Source organism: Castanea sativa, chromosome 11 (assembly GCF_040712315.1).
Source record: "Castanea sativa cultivar Marrone di Chiusa Pesio chromosome 11, ASM4071231v1".
In the NCBI taxonomy this organism is placed as follows: domain Eukaryota; kingdom Viridiplantae; phylum Streptophyta; class Magnoliopsida; order Fagales; family Fagaceae; genus Castanea; species Castanea sativa.
The window spans coordinates 10,670,998-10,688,508 of record NC_134023.1 but is presented as its reverse complement, the minus strand read 5'-3'; the positions used below and the strand labels follow the sequence as shown (position 1 = coordinate 10,688,508).

Here is a 17,511-nt window from a genome sequence, read left to right as displayed (position 1 = left end):
TAAGCCTCCAAACAGATTGTTGACCTTGCCATGAACAGATTTTTAGAAAACAACTCTAGCGCATGGTGTGGACTTGAGTGAAATGATGTTGGAGGAAATGAAAGCTGATGGACAAGGAAGTTGTAACAATGACATTGAGCTTGAGTCATGCCTTGAGAAGATACAGAAGAACTTCACTTCTTGCAAATTGGGCTTGAAGGAAATTTGTAACGAAAGTGGGTATCAACACATGGACTGTACCATTGTTGTCTTCTCCATGAGTGGCTCCCAGCTAAAGCATGACTTTGGATGAGCAGGCATGATAAGTGTAATTGAATACTAACTGATGACAATAAAACATACCATGATACAGACTCCAAGCTCTTATGGCAGAGCACGAGCAAATTTCTCATAACCCTTCATTCACATTCACCCCACCACCAATAACCCATGACAAAAACCGATCCATGGCAACAAACCCACAACCCACAGCGGCATACCCACGACCAAAACCCATCCACGACGGCAAGCCCATGACAAAACCCACCAACGGCGACAGACCCATGAAAAAAACCCATCCAAGGCAGCAGACCCATGACCAAAACTGACCCACGGCAGCAAACCCATGACAAAACCCACCAACAGCGGTAGAACCATGAACCAAATGCACCCACGGCAGCAGACCCATGACCAAAACTGACCCACGGTGGCAAACCCATGACCAAAAACGACCCACAACAGCAAAATCCAGCCATTAACGTCCCTCTCCATCCGCTGCCGCCGTCGCCACCTTCAACTAGAGAGAATGAGAGTTGAGAGCAATCTGGTAAAGGGTTTTTTTTTTCCCCCTCAAAGGAACGTGTTTTGATCCAATTCCTATTGTTTTTTTTGAGTGGAATAGTGTTATTAGAGTAACGGCAGGGACAGGTGGGTAATATTGAGTTAACAGATTAAACCACAGGTAGCTAAAGTGTTAATTTTTAAACCACAAGTGGATAAAGTGTTTTTTTGAGTAAATCACGTGGGTAAATGTAATTTCTTCTAAAGAAAATTATAGACAAATCAGTTTATTTGTTTCATGACACAGAATTGTAGACTTTCCTGTTTCTGGAGTTCAAACTCAAAAAGAACAAACTAACATCTCCTTCAGATGATGAATAATCAGCCAATTAAATTAATTTGGATGTTACAGCACAGATTATGATCTCCCCAAATACTATTTAACTTTTGGTAACATTCCAAACATTGCAATTCTATATTTCTAAAGAACTCAACAGCCATAACATATTTCATCATTGTGTCTAATGTCTACGCTATGCCATTGCCTTTATATATAGACTCAAATTAGCACAGGAAAGAAGTTTGAAAGTCACTACATCTACAATCAAACATTGAACTTAAAGAGAAGCTTTATATGAAAACATAACGATGTCAAGAGTTCATTATGGTCAAGATTGTCACTTAGGAACTGACAAAAGGCAAGGAGTAGTTGCGCCGGACCTGACCTTGAGATCCAGCCAAAACATTAAGCATTGGCATCTTCATCATTGCCCAAGCAAAGTCCAGTCTTGCGGTTGGTTGATCCGTCATCTGAAGCATAAGCCCTTACCAATCTTGCGGTCTTCTCATTAGCCTGCAGCTACTGCTGATCAGTAACAAGGAGTCCTCTCCCCTTTTTAATGACTGGCTGTGAATTCATTTCCAATGATTACATGGGTTAAGAAGAAGGTTGAGTGGTGGTCCTATTACTGTCTTGGCACCTCATTCTCATGTTAGTGAGGAAATCAGAAGCTATGGTTGGGTCAAGCTGCCCTGTACCCTTGAAGTCATAAAGGTGTTTCAGTATGAACTCACAGCCAATCTTCCCAATTTTGTGTGCACCTTCAGATGATCAAGAAACCAATGCAAACCAAAGTAGCATTTTAAACCTTTTTCAATTCCATATAACAAGGGCATAAAATGAGAAAAGACAAAGAACTAGTAAGTACCTAAAAGATAGACTATTTCTCTTTCATCAAAACCTCTAATGCCAAAAAGGTAAAGTGTCTGTATAATATAATCATCCGGTCATGGAATCTCGGCCAGTGCTTTGTTGAGGTATGAATGAATGCTCGGCCTGTTAACACTGGATAGAAAGGGCCACAAGCCTGTGATGTCAAGTATAATAGTTTACATCAGAGAACTCCAATAAAAAGAACAGCAAAATATTGCAAAATAAATAAATAAAGAGAAAACAGAGAGAAGCATAAAATAGCTATCCTCAGCTTGGCTGCTGAGAAGTGGAGGTGAAGGGTTTGGTCCCCCAATAAAGGAGAAAAGATTCAACTAAACCAAGTGTAATGTAATTACTTGGCTGCAAGAAGTTGAAGAATCAATCAAGAACAGCAAATTTGTTTGTTTGTCTTTTCACCTTCAAAGAAACTGGAATAATATGGACAGAGAAGAATCAACTGGGAACAAAAGATATATAAGGGAAGCACTCATATATATATATATATATATATATCATGAGAGAGAGAAAGAGAGAGGAATGGATTGTAAATCATAAAAAGAAAATTATTAACAACAGAATCACGAATCAATATCAAAATGTTATGTGAAAGATTTATCAAAATAGAAGTGTCCATCATTATTATTTTTGTCAACAAAATAAAGTGGAAATTTCCAAAAAACTTTCAAATCGTTGGAATTTTCTATATTTCAGAACAATTCTAATAAAGAAGCCTATCAAAATTATTTGGCTTTAGTAAATTAGTCTAATTCTTTAAAGCCAAAACAAGAAAACCATGAACCTAAGTTCTCTTTACTTTACTTTAACAAGAAGAGCCAGATGCCTGTGATTTAAGATAGCAAAAGAATGTTGGAGAACCTGAATTACAAATACAGAAACAAAAGATCAGGGGAAAAAAAAACTTTTTGGAAGTAAAGATACATTGGTGCTCCAATTGGATGCTTAGAAATGAAGAAGAGGAAGGAAAGTAGAAAACCTAGATACTCCAAGTTGTGGTTTTTCCTAAGGCGTGAACAAGAATGGAAAAAGTCACGTAACTAAGCCTCATGCTTGGCCCATTATGTTTATAAATTTCTTAGAACTATCTTTCTCTCAAATAGCCAAATGTAGAAGAAATGATACTTACGATGGCTCATCAGCAGTACTCCTAACCTTCAAATTTGAAGAAATCAGATTCCCAAGCAATGGATGAAGAAATGAATGAAGAAATCCACAAGAAGGAAACTTTCTGTACTCAGTTTATAAAACTGATGTGACTACACACAAGCTTCAAACCTTCTGAACTTCTATATGAATCCCTTCTCTCATGAACTAAGTCCATGATCACGATCAGACCTGCTGATTGACTCCAAGGACCTTCCTTGAAGGTTTGAACTCTGCAGAAACACACTTGGATTAAGGCTCAATGGTTTCAAGTTATGATCTCACCAATATGAATTCAAGGGTACAGCAAGATGTTGGCTAAGCTTTTCTCTCAGAATAGCTGCAGTGTCAGCTTATCTGATCTAGATCTCAGCCAATAAACTGAATCCGCTCCTCCCAAATTCATCTCATACAATTTGCTTTGAATGGATAGTAAGCTATTTGACCTGGCAGGCAACCAATTCCGGCTGCCTTCCCATATAACTGGTATTAAACTATTTTGGAAGTAAAGTTAACAATGCAATAGGTTTCTCATCAACAAAATAAAATTCAATAATATACTAGAAGACCAAATAACTACAAGCAGCAGAGCATTTTAATTAGATGGCACAAAAAAGTAGACTCTAAATTCAACCAGCATGTTTATCGGTGTTCATGTGTATCCTTTCATTCATGTATAGCTAAGTTAGCTAAAAACGTTTATGCTAACCTATTGCTATTTGTGCCAAGTGCTCAACAACTTGGGGAATTCATAATTTCCTAATGTATTCTTACACTATAGCATAAACCAGGGCTAGACCAAAACGTAGCAGTCCTGCAATAGTGAGCGAGTTTACTTTGTTGTATAGCTATCGCTAGCATAAAAGCTTATCCACCTGTAAGCAAATGTTTTTCATCAATAACATAAGTACAAACATTCTTGTCCAATAAAAAGTAAATTAAAAATGAACAATCTGTTTGACAACATAATTTTTTATTTTTTATTTATGAAATAGAGTATTTTCTAATATGTTAGTGTTGAAGTCCTAAAGAATATACCTTAAATTACTATTTGTTTCCACCAAACTCTTCTTGGACTAGTTCCTTTGTGAGCATTCTTCTTGCATCTTCGCACCTTGTGTTGTTCTTTGCAAACCATATTTACCAGCCATTTTGGATGTTTACTTGAGAATACAAGGTATCATATAGTCAATCCAAACATGAATCCACATCCGTACCCCAACCATACAACTTTCCAATGAAACCAATTTACAAACTTGAAATCATCATCCTGAATGGTTAATGATGGCAATGGTTGTTGTCCGTCAACATTGTCACAAGTTCTTGTTAATGGAAATCCACATAACCCCAAGTTTCCAAGGTAAGAAACATTTTCAAATGTATTGAACTGATTACCTAGAGGTATCATCCCCACAAGACGATTTTCTGATAGATTTAAAACTTCAAGATATGTAATATCTGCTAACTGTCCTGGAATTTCTCCTGTGAGCATGTTTGAGGAGAGATCTAACCATTCAAGATTGCTCAAATTTCCCAATGATGGAGGCATATGACCTATAAGGTTATTGTGTGAAAAGTTAAGCCCCTTGAGTGACTTAAGCATTCCAATTGACTTTGGAATCTCCCCCTTGAAACTATTGTTTGAGAAATCAATGGTTGTAAAGAGATTTTGGATTTTCACCATTTCAATATAAAATCCTTTCATGGTGACCATCACAGAATTGTGATAATAGCTTTCACCCATATATTTCAATTTACCATTATTTGCATTCATGCTCATCATGGCTTTGAAATGATTGAAATATTTTGTTGGCAAAAGACCATGGAATTCATTGTGAGAGAGGTCTATGATTCGCAAATTAGGGAAAGAGATTTTGGTTTTGGGATTGGCTATGGCACCATGAAACTTGTTTGATCGCAAAACAAGAACCCGTAACTCTGGAAGACTCTCCAACCAATGAGGGAAGTTGCCACTTATCTTGTTGTTACCAAGATCTAGAACTTCCAACCTTCGGCAATTGATCAACGATCTTGGCAATGACCCTTCCAATTGATTGTCATTGAGGTTAAGACTTCTCAAGTAGTTTCCCTTTGCAAAAGTTGCTGGAATGGTGCCATTAAGTTTGTTACTTCTCAAATCTAAGACTATGAGAGAATAACTAAAGTTTCCCAAACACAAAGGAACCATGTTACTCAAGTGATTATGAGACAAATCAAGGACATTAAGGAAAGTCATTACAAATCAAGGAAGGAATTTTTCCAATGAGAGAGAGAGAGAGACAAGACGAGAGAGATGAGAAAGAATGTTCAATTCAAAATGAACACTTACTAGCATTTATCTCGCTCATAGCCTTCTTCACATGTTCATTAGGTTTAGTGTCCACAATGAGCATTTGAACAATCTCAAATCCATAAGCTGACATGGCCTATGCATGTGAAATTCAAAGATATTATAAAGAAATAGATTTACCTTGTAAGTTGTAACTTGACTAATACTAAACTAGATTAGCAGATAGAGAAATACCTTTCAAGTTCCTCTTCCACGACTATCACAATCTCATTCTTTTGTTCAAAAACAGAATCCAACACCAACTTTGGAACACTTGCACTAATAACTAGAAGAATAGAGACATAAGCCTATTAGTCTCTCCAAACGATATACAAATAGGTTAAATTGTCTCCAATTGAAATTATGACATAAAAAGTATATGCATTGATAGTGACAAAATACTTGCCCCAACCTCAAAGACATTCTTCACAGCAAATTTCATAACTACTATAAGAACTTTTTTTCTCTTTTTCTGTCACTATGCACCATTTGTCCTCATAATATTCATATCAGACACATTACCTCTGTTGTTTACTGTGAAAGTGTTTTTTAGGGCTCAAAATCATTCAACCCTAACACATAAAATGTTATTTATATATAAAGTACATGTATTGCGGTTTTGCCCCTATTACTCATAACACTCCCCCTCAAGTTGGAGAGTATATGTCATACAATCCTAGCTTGTTACATAATAAACCCAAATGAGTCTTACATAAGGCTTTAGTAAACATATCAGCAATCTGGACTCTTGTAGAAACATATGGAGTAGCAATTACACCATCTTCTACTTTCTCCCAAGTAATATGACAATCTACTTCAATATGCTTGGTTCGCTCATGGAACACAGGATTGGAGGCAATATAAATTGCTACTTGATTATCACAATGCATAGTCATAGGCAGCTTCACAACGAATCTTAATTCCTCAAGTAAATGCTTAATCCACATAAGCTTACATGATGTGTGTGCCATGGCTCTAGACTCAGCCTCTGCACTAGACCTAGCAACAACAGTTTGTTTCTTACTTCTCCAAGAAATCAGATTTCCTCCCAGAAAAGTGCAATACCCAGTAGTGGATTTTCTATCTAACGGTGATCCAGCCCAATCAGCATCAGTGTAGGCTTCTACCCGTAGGTGACCATTAGCTTTATACAAAAGACCAAGGCCAAGATGTGCTTTAAGATACCTTACAATTCGAATAACTGCCTCCCAATGTGGAAGGCGAGGATCTTTCATAAACTGGCTCAAAACACTAACTGTAAATGATATATCTGGGCGAGTAATTGTGAGATAAATTAGTTTACCAACCAAACGACGATATCTCTCAGGATTAGATAACAGCTCCCCCTGATCTTCATATAATTTGACATTAGGATCCATAGGAGTCTCCACTTGTTTAGATCCTAGCAAGCCAATTTCTTCCAAAATATCCAACACAACTTTCTCTGTGATAAACTGATGCCTTCTTTAGATCGTGCTACCTCAATACCCAAGAAATAGCGAAGTTTACCCAGATCCTTAGTTTGAAAGGAATTTTGAAGGTATCTATTCAAATCATCAATACCGTGCTTTTCATTTCCAGTTATTATAATATCATCAACATATACTATCAACAAAATCTTTCCTCTATCAGAGGTATGAGAAAACATAAAGTGATTAGAGTGACAACGTCGCAATCCAAACTTTAACGCTACTTCATTGAATTTACCAAACCAAGCTCTAGGAGATTGTTTAAGACCATAGATGGCCTTATGCAACCTACACACTTTTCCAGACTCCCTCTGAGCAACAAACCCAGGTGGTTGCTCCATATACATCTCTTCCTTCGAATCGCCATTCAAGAAGGCATTTTTAACATCTAACTAAAAAAATGGCCAACCCAAATTAGCAGCCAAGGAGATCAAAATCCGGATAGAAGAAATTTTAGCAACAGGTGAGAATGTCTCGGCATAGTCAACACCGTATGTCTGGGTATACCATTTGGCAACCAAGTGAGCCTTCAAACGCTCAATAGAACCATCAGGAAAATACTTCACAATATACACCCAATGACAACCAACAATAGTTTTCCTTGGAGGACGAGTAACTAAAGACCAAGTAGCATTTTCAGACAGGGTAGACATTTCTACCTCCATAGCAGATTTCCAACTAGAGATGGACATAGCTTCCTGGACAGACTTAGGAACAACAGTAGAATTCAAGGATGTGGTAAAGGCATAAAGAGATGGAGACAAGTGACCACACGAGACAAACTGAGAGATAGGGTGAGAGGTACAAGAACGCTTACCTTTGCACAAAGCAATTGGAGGTTTCTGCTGACGACAATATACCTGGAGTGGTTTCTGAGAAGATTCAATAGGAGACACAGGTGGTAGGAGAGGAAGACAAGGAGGGGAACTGTCACTAGCAGCTGAAGGAGAGAAATAGGACTGAGATTCATCAAATGTGACATCAGCACTAACAAAACGACGCCGAAGAGTAGGTGAGTAATATTGGTATCCTTTTTGAGTACAAGAATACCCAAGAAAAACACATTTAATGGATCTAGGATCAAGTTTGTCACTCCCTGGACCTAAGAAATGAACATAGCACACACAACCAAAGATCTTAGGAGGTAGATGAAACAAAGGTGCATCAGGAGAGAGCACAGTACAGGGGATCTGACCACCTAGAACAGTGGAAGGCATACGATTAATTAGGTAACAGGTAGTGAGAACAACATCACTCCAATATGATTTGGAAACATGCATATGAAACTTTAAGGCACGAGTGACCTCTAACAAATGATGCATTTTGCATTCAGCAATACCATTTTGTTGTGGAGTGTGGGGGCATGAAGATTGGTGAATTATACCATGATCATCAAAAAATTGAGACAAAGATGTATGAAAATATTCACGAGCATTATTAGACCGAAAAATAAAAGTGAAGCATTAAACTGAGTCTTTATTTCCATATAAAATGATTTGAAAATTGAGTACAATTCAAACCGTTCTTTCATAAGATAAAGATATGTGACTCTAGAATAATCATCAACAAAAATGACAAAATATCTAAATCCCAACAATGAGGGAGTGTTTATTGGACCCCAAATATCATAATGAACTAAATGAAAAGGACTACTAACACGACTCTCATGCTTAGGGGCAAAAGGCACCCTATAGTGTTTACCTAACTGACATGCTTCACATTGTAAATACTCAATTTGACGACACGACGGAACTAATGACTTCAAATTCTTGAGAGATGGATGACCAAGGCGACAATGATGTTGAAGAGGTGAGACAGACAAATGAGAAGCCACTAAATGGGAAGAACCACATCGATCCAAGTAATAAAGTCCATCGGCTTCATGCCTTCCACCAATAATCTTCCCTATCTTGAGATCCTGAAAGATACAATGAGTGGATAAAAAAAATGGTAGCACAATTTAAAATTTTAGTAAGCTTACTAATTGACAAAAGGTTAAAGGGAAAATCAGGAATATATAAGACAGAAGAGAGAGAAAGATTAGGACTGAGATTGGCAGTGCCCAAACCAGAAACTGTAGTGGCTGAGCCATTTGCCAATGTAACATTGGGAAGACTACTAGATTGCTCAAGGTCAGAGAGTAAACCTAAGGTACTTGTCATATGATCAGTAGCACCTGAGTCAATGGCCCAAGGGTCCTGAGTGGCAAGACAAGCAGCGGAAGTACCTTGTTGAGCCAAAGTAGCAGTAGAATCAGACCCAACAGAGTTGGAATGCAGAGACAAGAGGCGATTGTACTCTTCCTCAAGAATAGGGACTACTCTGGATGTTGGTGGAAGTAACTGTGAAGGTGGTTCTTGAACTTGAAAACTAGCTTGGTAAGCCGAGGGTTTACGATATAACTCCCAACAAAAGTATATTGTATGATTTTCACCATAACAATAAATGCACTTACAAAGACCACGTCCTTTACTACGACCCTCTTGTTCACTACCACGACCCCCTTGGTCACGACCTCCATGGCCTCAGCCCCCACGACCTTGACCTCCACCTCTATTACTCCCCATATAAGTGATAAAGGCAGATTTATCACCAGAAGGTAAAGCATCAATATTGGAGGAAGAGAAATGGCCAATACTCGAATCAGATAATGTGGCCTATCGAAGTCTACCAAACACTTCACTCAATGAAGGGAGGTCTGGACTAGCTAAAATTTGTGATTTTATTGGATTTAAACTTTTAGGCAATCCAGAGAGGAAGCGAGCAACATTCATAGAATCTCTTTGTTTCTTCATAATTTTAACACCAGAGGAGATAGGCTGATAAATATTGAGTTCTTCACATACACCCTTAAACTTGTTATAATAGTCCTCCAAAGACATATCACTTATACTCAAGGAGAAATAATTTTGACGAAGATCATAAATCCGCTTCAAATTGTTAACACCAGAGTAAAGTTTCTTGGCTTGTTCCCAAACAAGTTTAGCAGTTGGTAAGAAAATCAAACTACAACTGATCTTAGACTCCATGCTATTCCACAAGCAACTCCTAATTTGTGCATCTTCGGCTCTCCAATCAGCAAATTTAGGGTCTGTGGGTGCAGGAGGTTCCTTAATCACGTAATCAAACTTCTTTCTACCAAGAAGAAAGACTTCCATTGCCTGTGCCCACTGAGCATAATTACTACCATTAGACGAATGGAGGTAATTGATAACATATCAGGAGATAGGAAATAATTAGGGGGCTGAGCACTGTCTTTGGACTCCATAATAGCAATTTGAAGAACAAACTAACTCTAAAGAAATATGTTGAACTAAATTAAAATAAACTCCAACCAACAACCAATATACTTCAACCAATCAGCCGCGCCAACAGCAACTCATCTATCAAAGAATCACCACCAAACTATTCCAAAAAAACCAAGGCAGCAAAAAATCCATACCAACAGCAAAAAAGAAATGCCCAGTCCACCACTAAACATCAATCTACGGCTGCCTGCCTGAACGTATTGAACAAGAGAAGAAAAAAAAAAAACAAAAAGATCAATAGAAAAAAAAACTCTGGCGGTGGTGCTAGGGTGCAGGATCGGCGGTGCAAGGATTGGTGAGTAAGCTAGATGGGTCGCCGGAGGAGGGCGAGTAAAACCCTGCCTCTCTCGTGGTCAGGCGCCGTCGATCTGGTGTCGCAAGACCAGAGAGAGGGTCACCGGCGCTGGGCAACCCCCTCAACCACTAAATCGAGATCGTCAGAGGTCTAGTGAGTCAGGTTATGGTCGCCAGTGACAACAATACCGGTAGGTGGTGGTCAGAGGGTTAACGGCAGCGATAGGTTGGTGGCTCTGATACCATGTTGTTTACTGTGAAAGTGTTTTTTAGGGTTCAAAATCATTCAACCCTAACACATAAAATGTTATTTATATATAAAGTACATGATATTACGGTTTTGCCCCTATTACTCATAACAACCTCCATGGTCCTCTCCACATGAACATTATTGTTAAAATAATCACTTTTCCAAGCCATGTCATGCACATAGTTAATCATGATGCTTTAAGCAAATCATAAAGATCATTAAAACATAAAACGATTATCCTATATAACTGTTTCACTAAGAATAGACATTTCAATTGTTTTTGCATAAACTTCAAAAAATCAATGTCCAGCTAGAAAAGAAGTCCTTACTTCTCAGCATAAACTTCAAAAAGTCAATATCAAATTAGGAAAGTCCATACTTCTTAGAATTTATTTATTTTCCTAACAAATATAGACCCATGTGACATTATTTAATAAAAAAGTAATTGACTCTTAAATTTCATTATAATGACAAACATGGTGACTTTCAACTTCAAGGTCCAGTTACACGCCCATACCATCAAAGACAGAGATAGGATATGTGCTCTGGTATTGCTGAGTTTATAAAAAGCATTAGTAGATTTGTTTGACAAGGCTCGGTATTGAATAGAAGTAACAACAGTAACAAGCACATTATCATGAATATATATATATATATATATAGAGAGAGAGAGAGGGAGAGAGAGAGAGAGAGAGAGAGATTAGAAGAGGCTGAAGAATCATGCTTTTAAGCATATAAAATAATTTAAAACAAAAGGATAGTGCTTAGCCTAATATATTCATGCTTTACTGCTTTTAACTAAAAATAAATAAAAATAAAAAGTTCTAGATAAATTCTGTAGTCACTCATGACTTGACAACAATAAAGCAAAACACATCTTCAAACAAACATTTCTTGCAATCTGTATGATACTAATTTTGTCCAATCAGTTTTGGGTTCCATTGCTTCAAACCAAGAAAAGAAGTAAAGACATTTATACTGAGACAAATTGATTGTTTTACTCTCTCTGATTGCTACAAAACAAAAAAATTATTGTAAAATGCAAATTTAAAATGTTACCTTTGTCTTCCCATATAATATCCAAGGTATATGAATCTTTTTTTCACACTATTACTAATCCAAAAAAATTAAATCCCTCTAGGACCCAATGATACTATGTGGCTATCATACAATACAATAGATCACAAGCATGTTCTAGTTGAATTCCTAACAAGAAAAAGAAATGAGAAATCAAGGCAAAAACAAATATGCAACAAACTTTTTGTCTTTGTTTCACATCAAACATCCAACTGTTGCACACGCAATGAGGTGGCCAGCTAACTGCTGTCCCAAAACCCAAGGCAAACAGTGGCATCTGGGCCAAGCACATCATCAAACTATCCAAGAGTTGTTCTTTACTGTCAGTTTAACAGAATTTGGAATAAGAAAAGTATTTCTCTTTTCTTTCTTTCTTCTTCTTTTTTTTTTTTTTTTAATTTTTTGAATTTTTGGAAATTTTAGACCTGAAAAACCATAATTAAGAAGTGTCTAAAATAAGTAGTTGGCAAATTATAAGTGACTAACAATTTGTGGAAACCAAAACAGCAAAAATCACTAGGAACATATTCTCCATTCATTAACTTTCTAATCTTTCCCCCCAACTAATATGTACTTTATAGACTCCTCTCGACATAAAAAAATGTAAAGAGGTAACAACTCTTATAAAGTCTATTTCTTACATTTTACCAAAGTTTCATTCAAGAATCATTGTCCACAAACAATCATCAAATCCTAACCCATATGACATATATTTAAGGACACTGCATGACGATGTTTCTTTTATCTAACCCAGTTCTTTATGTGTGTTGTACTTTAACATCAAGTTGTATTTTTAAAAAATAAAGTAGTTGTGGAACTCGATTTTACTAAATTCAAGTTCTACTTTATATCTTTAATTTTTTTTTTTCAAATAACTCGATACTATATATATCAAGTTGCATTTAAAAAAAAAAAAGTGTAGAACTCGATTTTAGTAAAATCGAGTTGTGGCTTTTTTTAATCGAAAAAGCCACATTAATGAGTTCCACATTGGCACAAAGTACATATAACTCAATTTTAATGATATCGAGTTTTACACCAAACTCGATTTTAACAAAATCGAGTTTCAAAACAGGGGCATTTTGCAGCTCAGTTTAAAAATTAAGGGCAAAAGCCCATTTTCCCCTCTTTCTGTGATGTTTCCCTTAATTATAAGAAGTGTATCTGCCTTCATTATGGGTGACATTTTAGGCTTGTATATGTTACTCCATATAATTGAGGAGATATTATTTCATACTAGGTTATATGTACTTAATAAATAAAAATTATGAAGTTTAACGGTTTTTACAAGGGGCTTTCTATAGGAAACGTGAGAGTATTGTTCTCTGCAATGGTTTCATCATACCTTCGGGTTAAATTATTTATTCGTGTTGTATCTTTTTCTTTTTTTTTTAAGTGTTGTTTACTTTTTATAATTTCATTTCAACAAACAAGGTTCCTTAGTAAGAAAGAGGGGGTAAAAAACAAGCCTAATTGAACTAGAGTATTTGCGGTAGCTGGTATGAGTTTCCCTTTAAAAGCCCCTCATAATAAATTATTTAGAAAAAAAAAAGCCCTGCATAATAATTTAATTCAATCTAAGAAATAATGACTGCTTTCCAAACAATGCTTCTTTTTACCATATGAGCACCTCTATTCTTGACACAAAAGATTTGTCACTTAATTTTAAAGGCAATAGGTGCAAATTCTAATTTGTTTCTCTTTGGAAAAATAAGCTTTGCGCTATTATGATGCCAATGATGTATACTCTTCAACATGTGGAAAATGTGTTCAGTCTACATTCAGATAATTTGAAATAATTGGAATGAGTGTGTCCAAAAACACCATAATTCAAATAAGCATGATTAGTGTTAGGTCTACTTTGCTTCCTAGGTGTAGGTCTATATAATTTCAAGCCAAAACCTCAGTTTAAAACAATTTATCTAATATGACCAACAACACTACAATGGTAACATGTAGGCACACACTTAGATCTATCTTGAGGTCTACGAGGGTTTTGAATCATGGATTTTGAAACTTGAACTCCACTTAAAGGCCTTTTACCCTTGTTTATCCTAGTCACATTACCTTATACTCCACTTAAAGGTCTTTTACACACACACCTTTATTTCCTTTCTATTGCACGTGTGTGTACACGTTGTTATTGATAAGTTAAACATGAAACTAAGAGACTTTGAAAATCATATACATCCTTCATTCTTCCGTGTGTGTAGTCTTGTCACTCTTGTGGCGAAGTTGGCTACAAGTTTTTGTGTTGGCCTGTTGCTATTTGTACTTAGCGCTCAGCGACTTAGTCAATTTGTAAGTTCATTGTGGTAACCATCTTTGTTCTGAAAGTAAATGTGAAATAAAAAGAACCTTTAACTCCACTCCTGAAGCGATCAACCAGTAAGATCTTTGTTCTGATCAATAAATAACCGAAATTCCCATCAATAAATATTATTTCTTGGAGCCTGCGTTTATACATTGCAACAATAATGATCAACTCTATAATGAAAACTATGGGAAGTAGACAACATCAAAGAGAAACAGCACATAGAATATAGCTATGAATTATAAATCAGTTTAGTGGATTCTGTTTCTCATGTCACTTGGTAAAAGGATCATAGTTTATCAAATATTTCTCTGGGTTGATCTTGATACTATACTCTTTCCAATTAGCTCTATAAATGTCGAAATATCTGATAAAAAATGGTGATGATATTTCAGTGCCTTCTTTGCTTTGCACGCTTCTGCAACTGCTGACCTTTTATCTTCCATTTCTCGTTTCTCCCTGGTTGATTCTTTTCTTCTATCTCTCGAACCTTGCGCTTCCTGAAAGATTTGGGCTATCCCAAAGGAATTAAATCAAATACAAACACGGATAATCATAAAAATAATTGGGCTCTTCACATAGTCAAGGACAAAGGAACAACTTCCTAAAAAATAATCAAAATCATTCTGATTTGGTTAAATGTAGCAATGGAAACGTGTAAGGTGCACGATAGAGGACTCCAAATTAGCTTTTGCTTATAAGGGGGTGAGTCAAGATGGAAGTTTCTGCTGGAAATAATTTCTAGAAATACAAATCATAAATAACAAGGTCATCTTTCTGGTGCCCCCCTGCCCCCTCTTGCCCCATATAATAGTATATGCTCTCTCAAGTTTTTATATTTTTGTTATGTATGATGACCATGCTTCACATCATAGCTGTTTTCTTAACAAATTATGTCTGTCTAAACTCTGTAGTTCTTTTTTGAGTCCATTTCAAATTGACAACTAAGATAAGCATGCTCTTATGGCATTTAAGACAACAATTAGCTGAATTCATCTTAAACATCTATTCTATATAGGCAAAAGAACAAAGTTTTACGAATGACAACAACACCACCACATTCTTTTTACCCTTTAAACTCAACACATCATGTTGTGATATGGTCATATGGTTTTCAACCCAAACACAAGATAGAGTTGCATATCTCACCTGTAATTAGCAAGGGTACAATTAGATAACAACTCAGTTACAATTGTTCTATTTCTCTCCTTCCTTGTTTACTTGTGAAGAAGTCTGATGCTGACTCTATCACCGTCCTGATCTAATTGTTCAAAGACCAAATGGTGTATGAATTAGCCAAGCCTAAATAACAAAATGTATACCACCCAAAGAGAATATACACAGTCCTAGTTACAGCTCCAAGAGATCACATACTATACCATTAGTCTAGAAATTACAAATAGACTTACCAGGAAATACTTGGCAATGTTTTGGATTTTGAATCACCCTTCTTGTAGTGCCTCTTCAGATCAATGGCACTTCTCAACTGTAATTATGAACACGGGTAAGAATTCAGAGATCAATAATAACCTGCCTAAGTTATAGAATCTAAACTCCTAGCAAGCAAATGAAACATCAAAGTCGATTAGCAAGTGTCCTATTATCTTGATAAACCCATAACCAGTACATGCTTATGCAAGCTTCACAATACCTTATCACCCCCTCCCCCCCAAAAAAAGAAAAGAAAAAAGGAAGCTTCACATTAAGTTCTTATATATGATTATTTAATTGTAATTATTTAGTACACAAATTATTTTCTTGACACATCATACTAGGTCCCACGAATTAAATTCACGATAGGCCCCATCATTCATGTGAGAGGGGAGAGTATTACTAAAGGAGTATTGAATAACTTTCCATCATTTAGATAGACATATAATGACAAAGTCTAAATGAGTTCCAGCACAATTCAAAAATAAATGGGAGATTGTTTGAGTGAGACTTGTTCAACTCCAAAGAAATCCTGAGATGAATTAGGTCAAGTCCTTTATCTGGAACATGTTATGATAAGAGAACGCTCACTTTGGTCAAAGTATGAGCCCATCATAATTTAAAGCATGTCTTAAATTACGATGTGTTTTGATGGTTTCTTGATATGAATTTCGTGTAAACAACTAGAATCATGTGCATTCAGGTCAATATGATGCAAACAAAACTTTTTGAGTGAAGTTGAGATGCTGAATCAACATTTTGAAATTGAAACTATAAATATCCCAGATAAAGCAACAAATCAAAGATTCCAGGATACTACCATCATAATTACTTCAAGTCCAGCCCAAATTTTATACTTGAGTATGCCAATGCCATTTTACAAGAAAACGAACTGGCAGTATATGACTAACAGATATCATTTATATCCCTGGAAAATCATCTTTGTACGGTGCAGGGTAAATCCCTCTCACTAAGGATGTTGCTTACAAGTTACAGAAGGCCTAAGGATGCTGCTTACAAGTTACACAAGGCATGAAGAAGATCAACAACCCTGTCAGTGATATTGGCAGAAATATTATCAATTCCAATTCAATTCGTGGAAAATCAACCAGCTTTCAGTTTCAATTTGGTATTTTACCCATCTAGACTCAAATTTTACACAAACATTATTTTTTGGTAAGTAAAAATTTTACATTCCATACATAGAAAAGAATTTTCGAATGCTAAATGTGGATCCAGTCAAAGGCCAATGACTACATATGTATTATAGAACATATTAAATGCATCAATAGGAAGTCCCCTACCATCTACTTCATTTCTATTTTTCCAGTTTGTTAGTTATCTAAAGTCAAACAATCTCTTAAGTAGAAGAGTAAGATTTAATTATACTTCAAGCTATAACCTTAATTTACAAAGAGGCATTTAAATAATTTCCCTAATTTCATTTCTGTATGATAGTGACTCAAGTTGCATAATTGCACATTCCCTAAAGCACACAAGTTGAAAGTTTAAACACTAAGCAAATTCTCAAAAATGAAACAATTTTTTTTTCTTTTGATAAAAACAATGAAGCAATTAAGATGTTACAGAGAATCATTTGAGCATAATTGAAAAGTAATTGAAAAGTAGTGCCGTGGAAACAAATTACATGGAAAAAAATAGAGCTCACTGCACCTTCAGTAAACGCAGATCTTTCTGAATCTCTGGGGTGATGGTTCGTGCAGGCAAGTAAAACCTATGTACATTTTACCAAAAAAAGAATGTAATCATTGTTAGCAGGAGAGGAAAAAAAAAAAAAAAAAAAGAAGAAGAAGAACAAATCTTATTAGTTGAGACCCAAAAAAAAACTAAATTCCTCCACCCATTTACACCTAAGACTATTTGAGGAGAGAGTTAGTTATTAACT

General features: G+C 36.0%; 2 protein-coding genes and 1 long non-coding RNA gene across 41 annotated transcripts in view; all 3 read right to left on the bottom strand.

Annotated features, from left to right (window-relative positions):
• Positions 1 to 1,399: 1,399 nt before the first annotated feature.
• LOC142615854 (uncharacterized) lies at positions 1,400 to 4,309 on the bottom strand. The gene is made up of 4 exons (XR_012840867.1): positions 4,172 to 4,309; positions 3,117 to 4,008; positions 1,968 to 2,126; positions 1,400 to 1,860 (listed from the first exon to the last, which is right to left on the bottom strand). It is a non-coding gene; the product is annotated as an uncharacterized LOC142615854 (long non-coding RNA).
• Positions 4,310 to 4,313: 4 nt separating this feature from the next.
• On the bottom strand, positions 4,314 to 5,321 carry LOC142616055 (receptor-like protein 33). The gene has a single exon (XM_075788944.1). It carries the CDS (start codon positions 5,319 to 5,321, stop codon positions 4,314 to 4,316), a length of 1,008 nt encoding a protein of 335 aa, XP_075645059.1.
• A 9,059-nt stretch (positions 5,322 to 14,380) lies between these two features.
• The window catches only part of LOC142615850 (receptor-like protein 6), a 61,663-nt gene continuing 58,532 nt past the window's right edge, over positions 14,381 to 17,511 (bottom strand). For 32 of the 39 annotated variants that reach the window (XM_075788717.1, XM_075788720.1, XM_075788719.1 and 29 more), the window contains 4 exons: positions 17,280 to 17,340; positions 15,584 to 15,660; positions 15,324 to 15,435; positions 14,381 to 14,688 (listed from right to left, as the gene is read on the bottom strand). The gene's annotated coding sequence lies outside the window, so the exon portion shown is untranslated. Of the gene's footprint in view, positions 14,689 to 15,323; positions 15,436 to 15,583; positions 15,661 to 16,592; positions 16,657 to 17,253; positions 17,341 to 17,511 lie in introns of all 39 variants that reach the window. The other 7 variants (XM_075788724.1, XM_075788730.1, XM_075788735.1 and 4 more) reach the window with 4 other exon arrangements.

Bases quoted from the DNA above. Each gene is read 5' to 3' on its own strand.
- LOC142616055 (XM_075788944.1), bottom strand. From the start codon at position 5,321: ATGGTTCCTTTGTGTTTGGGAAACTTTAGTTATTCTCTCATAGTCTTA.